General features: G+C 41.6%; 1 protein-coding gene across 3 annotated transcripts in view; it reads left to right on the top strand.

The window, feature by feature from the left end:
* Positions 1–13,062, top strand: part of itpr2 (inositol 1,4,5-trisphosphate receptor, type 2) — an 81,865-nt gene that overhangs the window by 45,922 nt on the left and 22,881 nt on the right. For all 3 annotated transcript variants that reach the window (XM_042496637.1, XM_042496638.1, XM_042496636.1), the window contains exons 38-45: positions 7,247–7,367; positions 7,901–8,088; positions 8,208–8,388; positions 9,105–9,358; positions 10,848–11,048; positions 11,223–11,333; positions 11,830–11,925; positions 12,072–12,191. In XM_042496637.1, coding sequence (XP_042352571.1) covers positions 7,247–7,367; positions 7,901–8,088; positions 8,208–8,388; positions 9,105–9,358; positions 10,848–11,048; positions 11,223–11,333; positions 11,830–11,925; positions 12,072–12,191 — 1,272 coding nt within the window. The remainder of the gene's footprint in view (positions 1–7,246; positions 7,368–7,900; positions 8,089–8,207; positions 8,389–9,104; positions 9,359–10,847; positions 11,049–11,222; positions 11,334–11,829; positions 11,926–12,071; positions 12,192–13,062) is intronic.

Raw genomic sequence — 13,062 nt, 5'->3', positions numbered from 1 at the left:
CAAACCACTCTCACACTGTTTCCCTTTCCTCCCTCTCCTCCACACTCATCCCTGTCATTCACATGCTGTCTGTCTGTCTGTCTGTCTGTCTGTCTGTCTGTCTGTCTGTCTGTCCTTCCTTTCCCATCCCGTCCCTTGCTTTTCTTTTTCGTGCTTGCCAAGTTTCACACCACCTGCTCAAGGCAAAGCAGATTTACAGATTACCACCCTCTTGATACTAAGCACATCACACAGACGCATGTCGATGGAAAGACTCGCTCAGACACACACACACACACACACACACACACACACACACACACACACACGCACTCTCAGGCATGCAGTGCCACGCTGGCTGTCCCCTGTGTGAGCTCATCCTGCAGGGTTTTCCCTGGTTGTGCACTTATGAGAGTAGTGAGACATGGCTTAGGTTCATTCACATGGAGCAGGTCAGGCAGGCAGAGGGCTGAGTGAGCTCATGGACACCTCGCATGCTGAATTCAGGCTGACACAGCATGCTGAGTCAAGTCATAAAATTAAAATGTGGTTGTGTAAAACCTAAATCTGGACCCTGAATGTTTGAAGGTTTCACATACTTTTATCTAATGCCAAATATTCATGATTATATGTGTGCAAATCTATTTGTTATGTATGTTTTGCTACCTAAGTTTATGCTGAGAAGCTCCGTCCCTCCTTCCTTTTGCCCTCACTTCACTTGGTCCATCAGTCAGGTGTCTGTTAGTTGAGTATTATGTTTTGGTTTCCATGGCGATGAAGGATTAGCACATGCTGTTTGTCTGTCTGGTCTAGCCGTGACTGGGCACAGGAAGTCTGTGTACCCTGTGCAGAAATGCCCTCAGACCGGGAGCACGGTACCTGCCGAACTCTTTTAACTCCAAGCCACAGAGAGAAGAAATGTCCTGTAAAAAACACTTTAAAAATGAGAAAAGCCTTGACTTCAGGGTCTTGTGCATCTGAGGTACGCTATGAATGAGATTAGTTGTCATTGTGAACAGTGTTTAGACACAGTTCACAGTCTGATTGCATGTGAGTTAGGTCAATTGTGCTCAGGGAGGCACATGACGGCGACAAGACGAATGATATCAGTTGCAACTTGTGTTTGGACTGATTGCTTCTAGCTTACAGTTTTGCTCATGCACATAAGTGGGGGACAAAATAACAGAAACACTTAAGAATGATGTACAATAGCTCTGCAGTAACTAAGAATTTAGTCATTTTGTGTAATGGTGTCTTTCAGTGTTTATTTTACCAACAAAGTTTTTTTCTGCATTTTGCACCTGCTGTATTTCATCAGTTTGAGACTTTCCCATTAACACATTACATAACTTGGCAATGCTCATAACTGATGCGCCAGCAATTTAGGTAGCAGTTATCTGGCTTTTGTGTCCCTCTGTAAGTTCAATTATGTTGTCGTGGTAACGCATTTATGAAAATAGTGATCTCACCTCTATTAAAGCTGTAAACCTCCATTTATTTAACTGTGATTGACTGAAATGTTGCACCAGTCACAAACACTGGAGAACGATGTAATGTAGCAAAGGAAAAACATTTAAATCATGAATTAAAAATAATAAGAGATGATTCGACACATAGGCCGTACAAGATGAACGACCGGTCTGAACCTACACCCAGCTGTACAAAAATGAGCCCAAAATATCTGACGTATGACGTCATTTGGAGCCAGAGTCTGCATTGTAGCTATCTCAAGTTGCTGCCCATACACCCTTACAGCCAATCACAAGCAGCGCCATTGATTGCGAACACACCGTTTGGCACACACAACTGTTAATCACGTAGTGAAACCCCCGTTTTATAGCACCAAACAACTAATCAAACCAACCATCAGACAAACAAACACTTGAACATTGGCATGATGAGAACTACATTTATTGACAGAACCATCTTTGGAAAAAATGTATTTAATGTGTGTAGTTTGGCCCATGTTCCATTCATAAACATGAAGAGGGCGGGGTTTATGATACATACTGCAGCCAGCCACCAGGGGGCGATCTAGATGTTTTGGCTTCAGTTTGGGAATGTCATTAGTTTTACAGGTAATTGATCGCAAACCAAAATATTGTGCAGATAGGACACATTATCTTGTAACCATGAATGTCTGTTCAACATTTTCTGCCAGTGCATGAGGTGGATTTTGAGATATTACACAGTATAAGTGAAGATTCATGAAATGATTCATAAAATGCCAGGTGATCACCAAAGTCAGATGGCTTCATATTCTGGGGAACATTAATGTCTGTACCAAATTGAATGGCAATCCATGCCACACAAGTTGAGATATATCAGTCTGGACCAAAGTGGTGGACCAGTTGGCCGACTAAAACAGAGAGGCTAACATTGGGATCCAGAAAGCAAACCCAAACCCTCAGAAACATTTTATTTACTGCAAGACTATTTTACTGTAAGGTGTTTCTTTTATTCTGTCCACCTTATGTATATGTGTGAGTACCAGTAAGGCAGACGAAATAAATAAGCCTGGCTTGTACCTTATTAGCTAACCCTTTGTTCAACATCACAGTCTTCCTAACAAACACAATCAGCCCTTAACAATGTTAGTGAATCACATGTAACACTTCCGCAGTGAACTCGCCAGATAACAGTTGAATGAATGCTTGTTTACGCTGCTGGTCTTGTATTTCCCTGAACTGGTCTTGTCAATTGCTCTCACATGTGGGCTTAATTTGTTTTGCCTGATGTGGTTGTTTGTTTGGTGAAAACATTTTTTGCGCTGTGGAACTGCAGCTTGAAAACATTATAAATGGAGGCAGGTGATGTGTTTCTCAGTGCACGAGTGTCTCTGACAGGATTTTGTCAGATACATGCAGCATGGTAGACCCTTTTGGCCCCGTGCACAAAGCTGCCGAGCTACCTGTAGTGACCATGCGTCAGAAAATGTTTAATATCGGGGGAGGATTGAAATGAGGAATAGCAGAGATGTCATAGAACTGGTTTAGTTTACATAACATGACATAGCTCAAGATAGCTAAGCCCAGCGTTAAAGCACATAAAGGATCATATAACTCACTCTGTATCCAGGGCCGTACCCAGAATTTCAGAAATCATGAGTCCAAGGGGCGTGTCCACTGAAGCGTTTTTTTCTTGAGCCCAGCTTATTTTTTTAAAAGGATTTGCAATGAGAGATGCTACAAACAGCAACAGCGTGACACGGTGCTGAGCTTCTTTTCTTTACTGAGCGCTGCCCGTTTTCTGACTGCTGGGAGTTCAAAAATTCTACTATTGGTCCGCATTATTTTTGTATATCCAGATAGTAATATATAAATAGGTATTAATCATGGTAAGTAAAAACATATGCATCTAAAATCACTGGAATCCACCTGAAAAATGTGGAAGTTTTTACAGGATAATGTCCTGCTCTCTGCTAAAAAACAAAACAGGAAAATACAGATGACATGACCTCTTTGTCCTCAGTATGAGTTACAGCTCTGCCTGTCTTCCCACATCTCTGTCTTCACTCTTTTACTTCATGTTCCCAAAGTGTCTGCGCTAAAACAGCACAATAATGGGACTGTATGTGTCTTGATTTACTGATTTTGTCCTTTTCATAAAATAACTCCCCTGACGAGAAAGCCTCGCGAAACCACATTGATATGGATATGTATTATATTACAGAAGGCTCCCACTTTAAGCTTTTCATTTTCCATCCAGTTCCAAGCTGTGGAGGAGCTCAATGACTCCTGAGAGACATCTGAAGCCTTTGTTAGATAACATGCAACGCATGCTTTTGTACCGTACGTGATCAGATTGAGTTTCAGTTTGACTTGTAGTATCATGTGCTAACTGCTACAACAATAGCGGTAGAGTTTCAGTTTAAAACTCCGTACTGAACAAAGTGGGTTGACTGCAGTCACTGCTGGGACCTAAATGTTGCTTCCTGATGGTAAAGTTGTTGGATGTTGCTCGGCCCTCACATGGCCTGTGGGGAAACTTGTTCTGTGTCACTGTGTACTTGATCAGCGTTCCCCTCTGTTTACAAAAGACAGAGCCCTCTCAGGTTTCTGTTGAGGGAGAAAGTAACACTGAAAGAAAACTATTTCTCCCCCCCGACTGTTTGGGTAACATTCTCCTCCTCTGTGTCCTGAGCCTCCGCTATAATCAACCTTGTCTGACCTGAGCTGCTCACGTCTCCCCCCGCCCGTTCCAGGCACTGCCTGTCTTGGCTCACAGCTGGTGCTGCCCTCCGCTGCCTGCCAGAGTTTTCAGACCACCTAAAGAAGCATAGGGCAGGCTTTGTCTTTGTCTTTTTCTCCGTGCATCTCTCTGGAGTCAGAGAGATCTGCAGACAGCAGAGCTGCGAGGGGGCTGAGGGGGGAGGGGGTGCGAGGATGCCGGAGGTGGGGATCGGCAGCTCATCCCCAGCTTGGACACCAGAGCCGCAGTGTGGCGTGCCGGTGCACATTTTAAAACACCATGACTGTCTGCTCCTTGCTGGGTTTTGTTTGTTCCTCTCTTCCTCTCCTCCTCTCCCTCACCCCCACTTCCCCTCCCTCCTCCTCTTACTTCTGTCAGTTCTTCTACCTCTATTTCTATCCCTCTTTCTTTCTCGTGGCTCTTACATCACCTGACTGGAGTTTTTTCTCGTCAATGCAGCAGCAAGCAGATGAGTCAGGCTGGGCTGACTCTCCTCTACCGCCATCCTGCCTCCCCTCTCCTCTCCTCTCCTCTCTCTCTGCAGACCTAGCCAGCAGACTGCATCGCCCAGAAGGGAGGCGAACAAGAGCAAAAACTTGTCACCCCCACCCAAGTGTTTCTTTCACTGGTGTTTGAGAGTCACGTCCTCTGTCAGAAAAGCGGAAATGTAAAGTCAAACATGATTCAATCTGCAATCAGTCAAAGAGCGTGCATTAGGATGCGCTGCCTTACAGAGCAGAGTGCTGAGTTTGTAGTTGCACTGAGATTTTGTCTGTGCATCGCTGTGTGGAAATGAGAGAGGCTAGCTGAATGGATCCTCACCTTTAGTTCAAGAAGTGTATGTGTGTGTGTCTGTGTGTGTGTTTGTGAGACGGCTCAGCCAGACAGTGCAGGCAGACAAGTGTCTCTGCTGACTGCAGATGAGATGGAGTGTTTACTGACACAGGGAGCATCAGCCGCACGTGCTCCTCCACATCTTCACTCTTCAGTGCACTTAGTTTGAGGCTCTTCAGCTGGACTGTAGCAGGGCAGCCTTAGCGGCGAGGCATGGAGGTGCCTCTTGTGTCTCATCACGTCGTTTGGAGTGCTGTTGAAAGTATACTATCAATTGTAACCAGTATTTCTCTTTGATAATTCAGTTTTAGTGTTAAGCGGATTTTTTTATTTTTTATTTCTGTGCCATATTACAGTTTTGCGCTGTTTGCAATGTACCAGCAGCTACTGTAAACAACGCTTACAAAGACAGCTACACAAATGAGTCATATAAAGCTGAATACCAATTAGCTGTATGTGTCAGCTTTAATAGAGGTGTGACAATCATAATAAGGGAACTTGCAGAGGGACAGAGAGGGCAGATAATCGCTGCCTGAATTGTTGGCACATCAATCACAAACACAGCAAAATTTTATAATGTAATAAAGGGAAAAGGTTTAAAAACTAATGTATGCCAATCACAGAAAAACTGTATTAATTGAGAGGAAAAATGGACTGTCATTATTGTCTAATCTGACTACTAATTTTCGGATTAATTAATAAATTCTTTTGTGTATTAAATGTCAGAAAACAGAAGCTCAAGATGACATCTTCACATATCTGACACTATTTAATTTAGAATTAAATTTTAATTAAAGTTAAAAAGAAAATTAAAAACAAACACACAAAGAAATGACCTGGAAAAGGAATCACACCAATTTGCTCAGTGTTTAAATACTTGTGACAGCCATCTGACAGCAGCACAAGGAAAGTGATCTTCAGGTTTCAAAAGGTTAAACAATTTATCGCTTGTGTCACAACTCAATACCACTGCACTATGCGCTTCATCAAACCTGCATTTAATGCAAAGCTCTAATATTAACAAGTGTTTCTGTTATTTTGTCCACCACCTGTGTCTCAGGGGAAGGCAGACTGTCATATAAGCATGTCTCCATGGAAACCACAGGTGGCTCCCTGCAGTCCATTTATCCTTTTGCTCCACCCTTCAATTGATCTAATTATCCAACAATTCATCTGCCATCAAAACAAGGTCATTTTAGGTGTTTGGTTGCCATAGAAACTGTTGCTGACCACCTGTAGAGCCCACACACTCTTTAACGTGCCATCCATCCACCCATCCATCCATCCATCCATCTGTAGCACAATAAAAATAGGTGGTGATGAGCACAATTCAAGTCATCCACCTGTCAGTCACTCTCACACTTCGATAACAGCCACCGTGGGGAGATTATCTCCACGAATCCTTTAATCTCATTTCTGTTTATCTGCGTCAAATGTCGCAAGAGATGCACAGAGATGCGAGAGTTTGAAAAAATAAATTACAGCTGTTAAATAAATGTGTAGCTGGAAGAAAACAGGTAGTCATTTATGAACATGTACATAAAGCATCATCACACACACAAAGCTTCCTTTTGTCACTTTTTACTAGGGCTCCTGTGTACATGATGTATGTTTATTTACATCTCTGTTCTTTGTACACTCACTGAATGCAATTTCCATACTCAAGGACATCCACGTGATGTTTAAGTTGATGTCAGACCTTCATGCTGTGGTCTCATCTTCAAGACAGAAGAAAGAAAACGCTGATATTACAATCAGGAAAGACTATTATTAATAAAAAAAAACGTAATCGTGGCTTTACTATTTTTGTCTCTCCTACCATCTCAGAATCTTTCATAAAGAATCAGTTAGATTAAAGTTGTTGGACAACACTGTTATTGTCACGCTCCTCCAATTTCTTTGTTGATAAGAGTATTGTCATCTTGAAAGCCATTGCTCCCATCAAGAATAAAATGCATCATGGGATGACGGTGATCATTCCCATTAAGTGTAAGATGAAATCTGCTCAGCCCCATTGTTCAGATGATTGGGTGGATTTCATGCCAGTGAAAACACCACACCACAAATGTCCCCTTGGATGGGACATTTGCTAACGTGTCCATCATTTCGATGTCAGTTTTATAGTTATGGCTCACAAATGCTACTTTTTCAAAATGTGACTAAAATGTGAATTTCCTAGTTTGAGGCTGATGCTCTCTCAGACTGTGATATGGATTTAACATCATGATTTCTGTCTCCACAGGGAAACGACTTAAGAAAGATCCTCCTCACACGCTACTTTGGAAATCAAAAGCTTCTCTCCAAGTCAGAGCTTGGGAGTGGAAACAGCTCATCTGGCGGCTTTGTCAAGCCGTCATCCGGAGGTACTGAGAACCCCAAATAAACCCAATAGACACTGCAATAACTACTCACTGCAGAGGAAACAAGAGCAGCTAACATGACAGCTTCTTAGGAGAAGTGCAGCTTGACAGTCGCTAGCAGAGTTTTGGTTAAAACAATTCCTTAAGCACCATGCAAAGAAAAATTATGTTTGTGTCTGTGTGTGTATTTAATACACACACACACACACACACACATTATGTTTGTGTATATGTGTAAATATGTATATATGTATATATATACATGCAGGTATATACTGCAGGATCACAGTGACCTTTGACTTATGACCACTTAAAATCTACCCAGTTATTCGTTGGGTCCAAATGGACATTTGCGCTGTTTTTGAGGAGGCATTCTTGAGATATCATGTGCACAAGAATGAGACATCCACATGGATGGACAACTGGAGGACATAATGCCTTGGGCGACAACTACAATAATGATCAATAATGTGGGCAGTTTAATCTTTGCAGATCTGTGCACAATTTTATTAAATGTTGATATTAAATCTTTGCAGTGGGCTCTCCCATGCTGGATTCTGACAAGCCAGGCTGCAGTGTGGTGGAGATCCAGTGTCTTTTGGACAACGTTGGGGCATCAGAGTTGGTGATTGACCTCATCGTCAACACCAAGAACGACCGGGTGTTTGAAGAGAGCATCCTGCTGGGCATTGCCCTTCTCCAGGGCGGAAACACACAGATACAGGTGTGGGCGACACAGACACTCAAATCACCTATTTCTGTCCACATTGATCAGCTGTAACCCAAAGCACACACACAGATTCAGATCTAGATTGATGTTGATTTCCACTCTGCCTCCCCTAGAACTCCTTCTATAACCAACTGTACAAGCAGAAGAAGTCCGAGAGGTTCTTCAAGGTCTTCTACGACCGAATGCGTTTGGCCCAGCAAGAGATCCGAGCCACCGTGTCCGTCAACATGTTTGAGCTCAGCTGCAGAAAGAGGGATGATGACAGTGACGTTAGTGGCATCAGGATGAAGAAAGGTAAGAAAGTCGAGTAATGATTTTTAAACCTTTGACTTAAACTGCCTACCTGGCTTCACTCTCGAGTCTGGCCAAAATGTATTTGTCACCTCTGCTGTCTGGAACATGCAGCAAAGCACTGTGTCAAAACGAAACTGAAGGTGAGGTTAAATAAAGTGAACCTCCTGGATAACAATGTCAGATGTACCTACAGATGAGCATTTCGAAGTGACATACTGAATCACTGGGGTCATGTCTGGAGCCATGGCTAAGCATTTCCATAGAAACAGGACTGGACTCTGTGAAAAGCAAAAAAAAGGCCCAGATATAAACTTGAAAACCTTAATGTTTTTACAGTATGTGTGTGTAGTCTTGAAGTTCAGCTCGACCTTGAGTTTAAACAATAGTGGAGGATAAATCCAGAGTGATCTTTGCTGCTCTGCTGACCTCTGTGCAGACTGTTGTTCCCTGTTCCTGCAGTCACATGTCAGAGGCCATGTGACGGCCCACATTACAAGCCTATCAAAAGGCCATTGTATCAAGATCGGGTCCCCACTCAATATTTGCCCACTTGTCAGTGGGAGGGGGGTCTCTGAAAATTTCATTTTTGATATGTCTTGAATGTCAAAATGGAGGCTGCCATTGATCATTATTGGAAGTGGTAACCTTTTGCACGTGCTTGTTTTTCTGTTGAACAGTTGCTCATATTGTTAATATCTCTTCATGCTGTGCTCTAGGGAAAGACGCGGGGCTTCATATTAGGGAGGACATGCGAGGGCAGCTGAAGGAGGCCTCCTCAGTCACCTCAAAGGCCTTCTTCACCTTCAGGAAGGAGCTAGATCCCGACCTTGAAGGCCTCGGCCAGAACAGTGAGATGGTCGGGGCTGAAGAGGTTATTGAAGAAACTCATATGAGCCCAGCCATCACCATCATGAAACCAATCCTACGTTACCTTCAGCTGCTCTGTGAGAACCACAACACAGACCTGCAGGTACGGGCCGGCTTCTTTGATTGAGAGTATGAACCTTGAAATCCAACTACTCGTAAAGGCTCAGTGTGTAGTATTTATAATACAAAACAATAATAATAAAGATAATAAGAATAAACTTTATTTGTATAGTACCTTTCATACAAGAAATGCAGCCCCACGTGCCTTCCCACAAAGAAATTAAATTTTTTTCAGAATCAGAATCAGAATCTGGTTTTTAAGTACATTTACATATACAAGGAATTTCACTTGGTGTTTTGGTGCAAAACAATTAACATATAGGAAGAATAAAAATTGTGAATTTAAATAGAATATAAAGGAATTTAAATTTATGAAATAAAAAATAGAATATAAATAACACAGAATGTATGTACAAAATGTGTTTTACATGTTGATTTACATGCACCAAGGGCTTCACATGAAAAGACAAAGAAGACATAAAGACATAATAAAACCTGCATGTAAAAATAATATACGATTAGAATACATAGAATGCATCTTCACATGGTTAAAACCCACTTGATAATACTAGTAAAAGTAAAAAATAAGGATAAAAATAGAATGCATAAAATGCATAACATAAGATGGATAATAAAACCCATTGAGATAGTATTAATACAAAATAAAGCTAAAAATAGAGTGTATAAAATGAAGAATTCAAAGAAGTTAAGTCAGTAGTTAAGTCCCTAGAATTTAGAGGAATATATTGGCAGAAATTGAATAAGATATAAGTATAGTATATTCTTAGTATATAGTATATACTATATAGTATAGTATATTATTTTCTTTTTAAGGGTATAATCACCTGAAAATAAGAATCATCCTGTTTTCATTACCTTAAATGAGCTGTACATAGGGAGCGGGTCCTCGTCCATGGAGTTTGCCATGCTGCACCTCTGTGTTTCCACAGTTGGCCAGAATGGACAAACCAAATAGTGGCTCTAAATAGGGACATTCACGTCTTCTCATCAGCCACCAGAGTTAGCACTCCTGTGTAAGATTCTTTTTATGTCAACTTCTTTCTTCAGTGTTTTTACTGGTTTAAATCACGGGGTCCATTTATTTTGGGAAGAGACCTCTGTGTAAAACTCAGCTCCCTGTAAAAACCTCCTGAACATCTGGATCTCAGAGAAAATAGGCGAGCACACATTAACAGGTGCTGGGCTAACGACCTGTCTGCAATGTGCCCAACAGCATAAGATAAACACCAATTTGTAACGTAAAAGTGCTTTAGTCATTGCTTATACTGGTTTTAATCACCTGGTCCAGTTGTTTTGGTGAAAAAGAAACCTATGTGGATATTTGGCTCCAGGTAAAAACCTTATTAATGGACAGTGAAGGAATTCTAACCGGGAGAAGTTTCAACTGATCCATCTGCAATCCTCATCGCTAGATGCCACTAAATCCCCCTAATCCCCCTAATCCCCCTAAATCTTATCGACTGTTCCTTTAAATGAGGTGCTGATTGAATGTATTTTTTCTCCAAATCCAGAACTTTCTGCGCAGCCAGAAGAACAAGACAAATTACAACCTGGTGTGTGAGACTCTTCAGTTCTTGGACTGTATTTGTGGAAGCACCACTGGAGGCCTCGGGCTGCTGGGCCTTTACATTAATGAGAGCAATGTGGACCTGGTTCGACAAACCCTGGAAACCATCACAGAGTACTGCCAGGGACCCTGCCATGAAAACCAGGTCGGTAGACGATTAGTTAAATTAGAGTTGATGAGGTTTAGTTTATTAGTTCATATACAATATCGCAGATTCACTAATGATCGTACGCTATTCTTTTCTTTTTGAGTGTTTTTAAGAACTGACACATCTTCTGCTGATGAAGTTTTTTCTAATGTGCATTCACTTTTTTTTCAGAGCTGTATAGCCAAGCACGAGTCAAATGGCATTGACATTATTATAGCACTTATTGTCAACTCCATCAACCCCCTGGGGAAGCATCGGCTGGACCTCGTGTTAGTGCTCAAGGTGAGCAGCATGCGCCTCTGAGAGCCCTGAGAGGCTGCTCACTCTGACACACGGCCATTGAAAGCCTTTACTATACCACTACTCATGGATTTCTTTATAGTAGTAATTATCTATAGTGCTCGAAAGTACAAAGAAGATAATTCGAGGTTTTTTGACCAATTCGACATTTCACATTCACAAACAGCATGTTTTTATGAATAAATGGAGCCATGTTTTTTTAAGAGAATGTTGCACCTCCTTGTTTCCACGCTGTAAAAATAAACAATTTCTTTCATATTCAAGATGTTAGTGTCCAGAGCCCCTTAAAATGTTGTTAATCAGTTGAATAATCACAGAATTACCTCAACTTTTCATGTCAAATTCACTCAACATACAATTTGAAGACTGCCCAGACACTAACTTTTTAAGTTAAAACAAGTAGTTTATTTTTATAGTGCATGTAAAGTTTTTAGTTGATTAAAATGTAAAAGCTCACCGGTGAAGCCTTATGTTGCAGAACAATGCCTCCAAACTCCTACTGGCTATCATGGAGAGTCGCCATGACAGCGAAAACGCAGAGAAGATTCTCTACAAGATGAGACCCAATGAACTGGTGAGTGTGTGTGTGTGTGTGTGTGTGTGTGTGTGTGTGTGTGTGTGTAGCATGTGTCACATAAAACAGCTTGGTCCAGTGTAAAACATGCTTTATAGTGAATACACTTTAAGTCGCAGTAACTTCTCATAACTTTTGTGCATCAGGTGGATGTCATGAAGGAAGCCTACGCCCAGGGTCTGGAGAGCGAGGAGGACGAGGACACCGTTGGTGATCAGATCAAGCCCAGAGACGTCGGACACAACATTTACATCCTGGCCCACCAGGTAATGAAAATGCCTGAGCTTGTTTTTGTCTGAGGCAGAGACATTACTGCATTTCCTCTCTTTTTCTCTCTGTTTGTCTGACCTTTTGCTGACCTCAGGGCCGTGCACACAGTTAATGTGTGTCGCGTCCACATGCATGCTCCTACATGAGTGTGTCCCCTGCACTAAATGATGGGAAACTGCTCCTCAATGAAGGAATGCTCCACCAGGTTTCTAAAATTAGCTTTCAGGATGTGACACTGGTTGTGCAGACAGGTAGGCTGCAGGTGTTCACTGGAGCAGTTGGTAGTCACTGTATTCCTAAACAAATGTGCTTTGTGTGTGTGCATCTTGTGTGTGTCTACAGTTTGTCATTTGGACAGGACAGACCGAGTCTAGCAGGCTTTCACTTCTGCTTCTGTAGAGTCAAAGTGTCAAACAAGGTATTTTTGTCCAACCAGCAGACTGGTTTCATCATGACAGGCAACATTTTCTTCTTGAGTGTGAGACTGTAGATTTTCTTTTTCTCTTTTTTTTTTTGACCTCAGACAGTATACACACACACACACACACACACACGCACACACACACATTCACTGATGGCAAACAGACTTAGACATAAGCTTATCAAGTATCTTTAAGAAGATATTATCTGGTATTCGCTCTCCAGGGCTGCTGCCATTTACCATAATTGGTTTATGAGATAAGAAATGAATAATGATAAAGTAAATGAACAAAAGTAAATGATAAACAGTAGTTTGTAAAAATGCAGGGACAATAAACGACTGTACATATTTTTGACAGGCAGCCATGGGGTTTATCGAAAGATAATTATAAAACGTTGTTTTGGCAATTATATATTCTCTATATGAAAATGTGTTGGTATGCCGTT

The sequence above is a fragment of the Plectropomus leopardus genome, chromosome 11, assembly GCF_008729295.1.
Source record: "Plectropomus leopardus isolate mb chromosome 11, YSFRI_Pleo_2.0, whole genome shotgun sequence".
In the NCBI taxonomy this organism is placed as follows: Eukaryota; Metazoa; Chordata; class Actinopteri; order Perciformes; family Serranidae; genus Plectropomus; species Plectropomus leopardus.
This window is presented reverse-complemented; position numbering and strand designations above follow the sequence as displayed.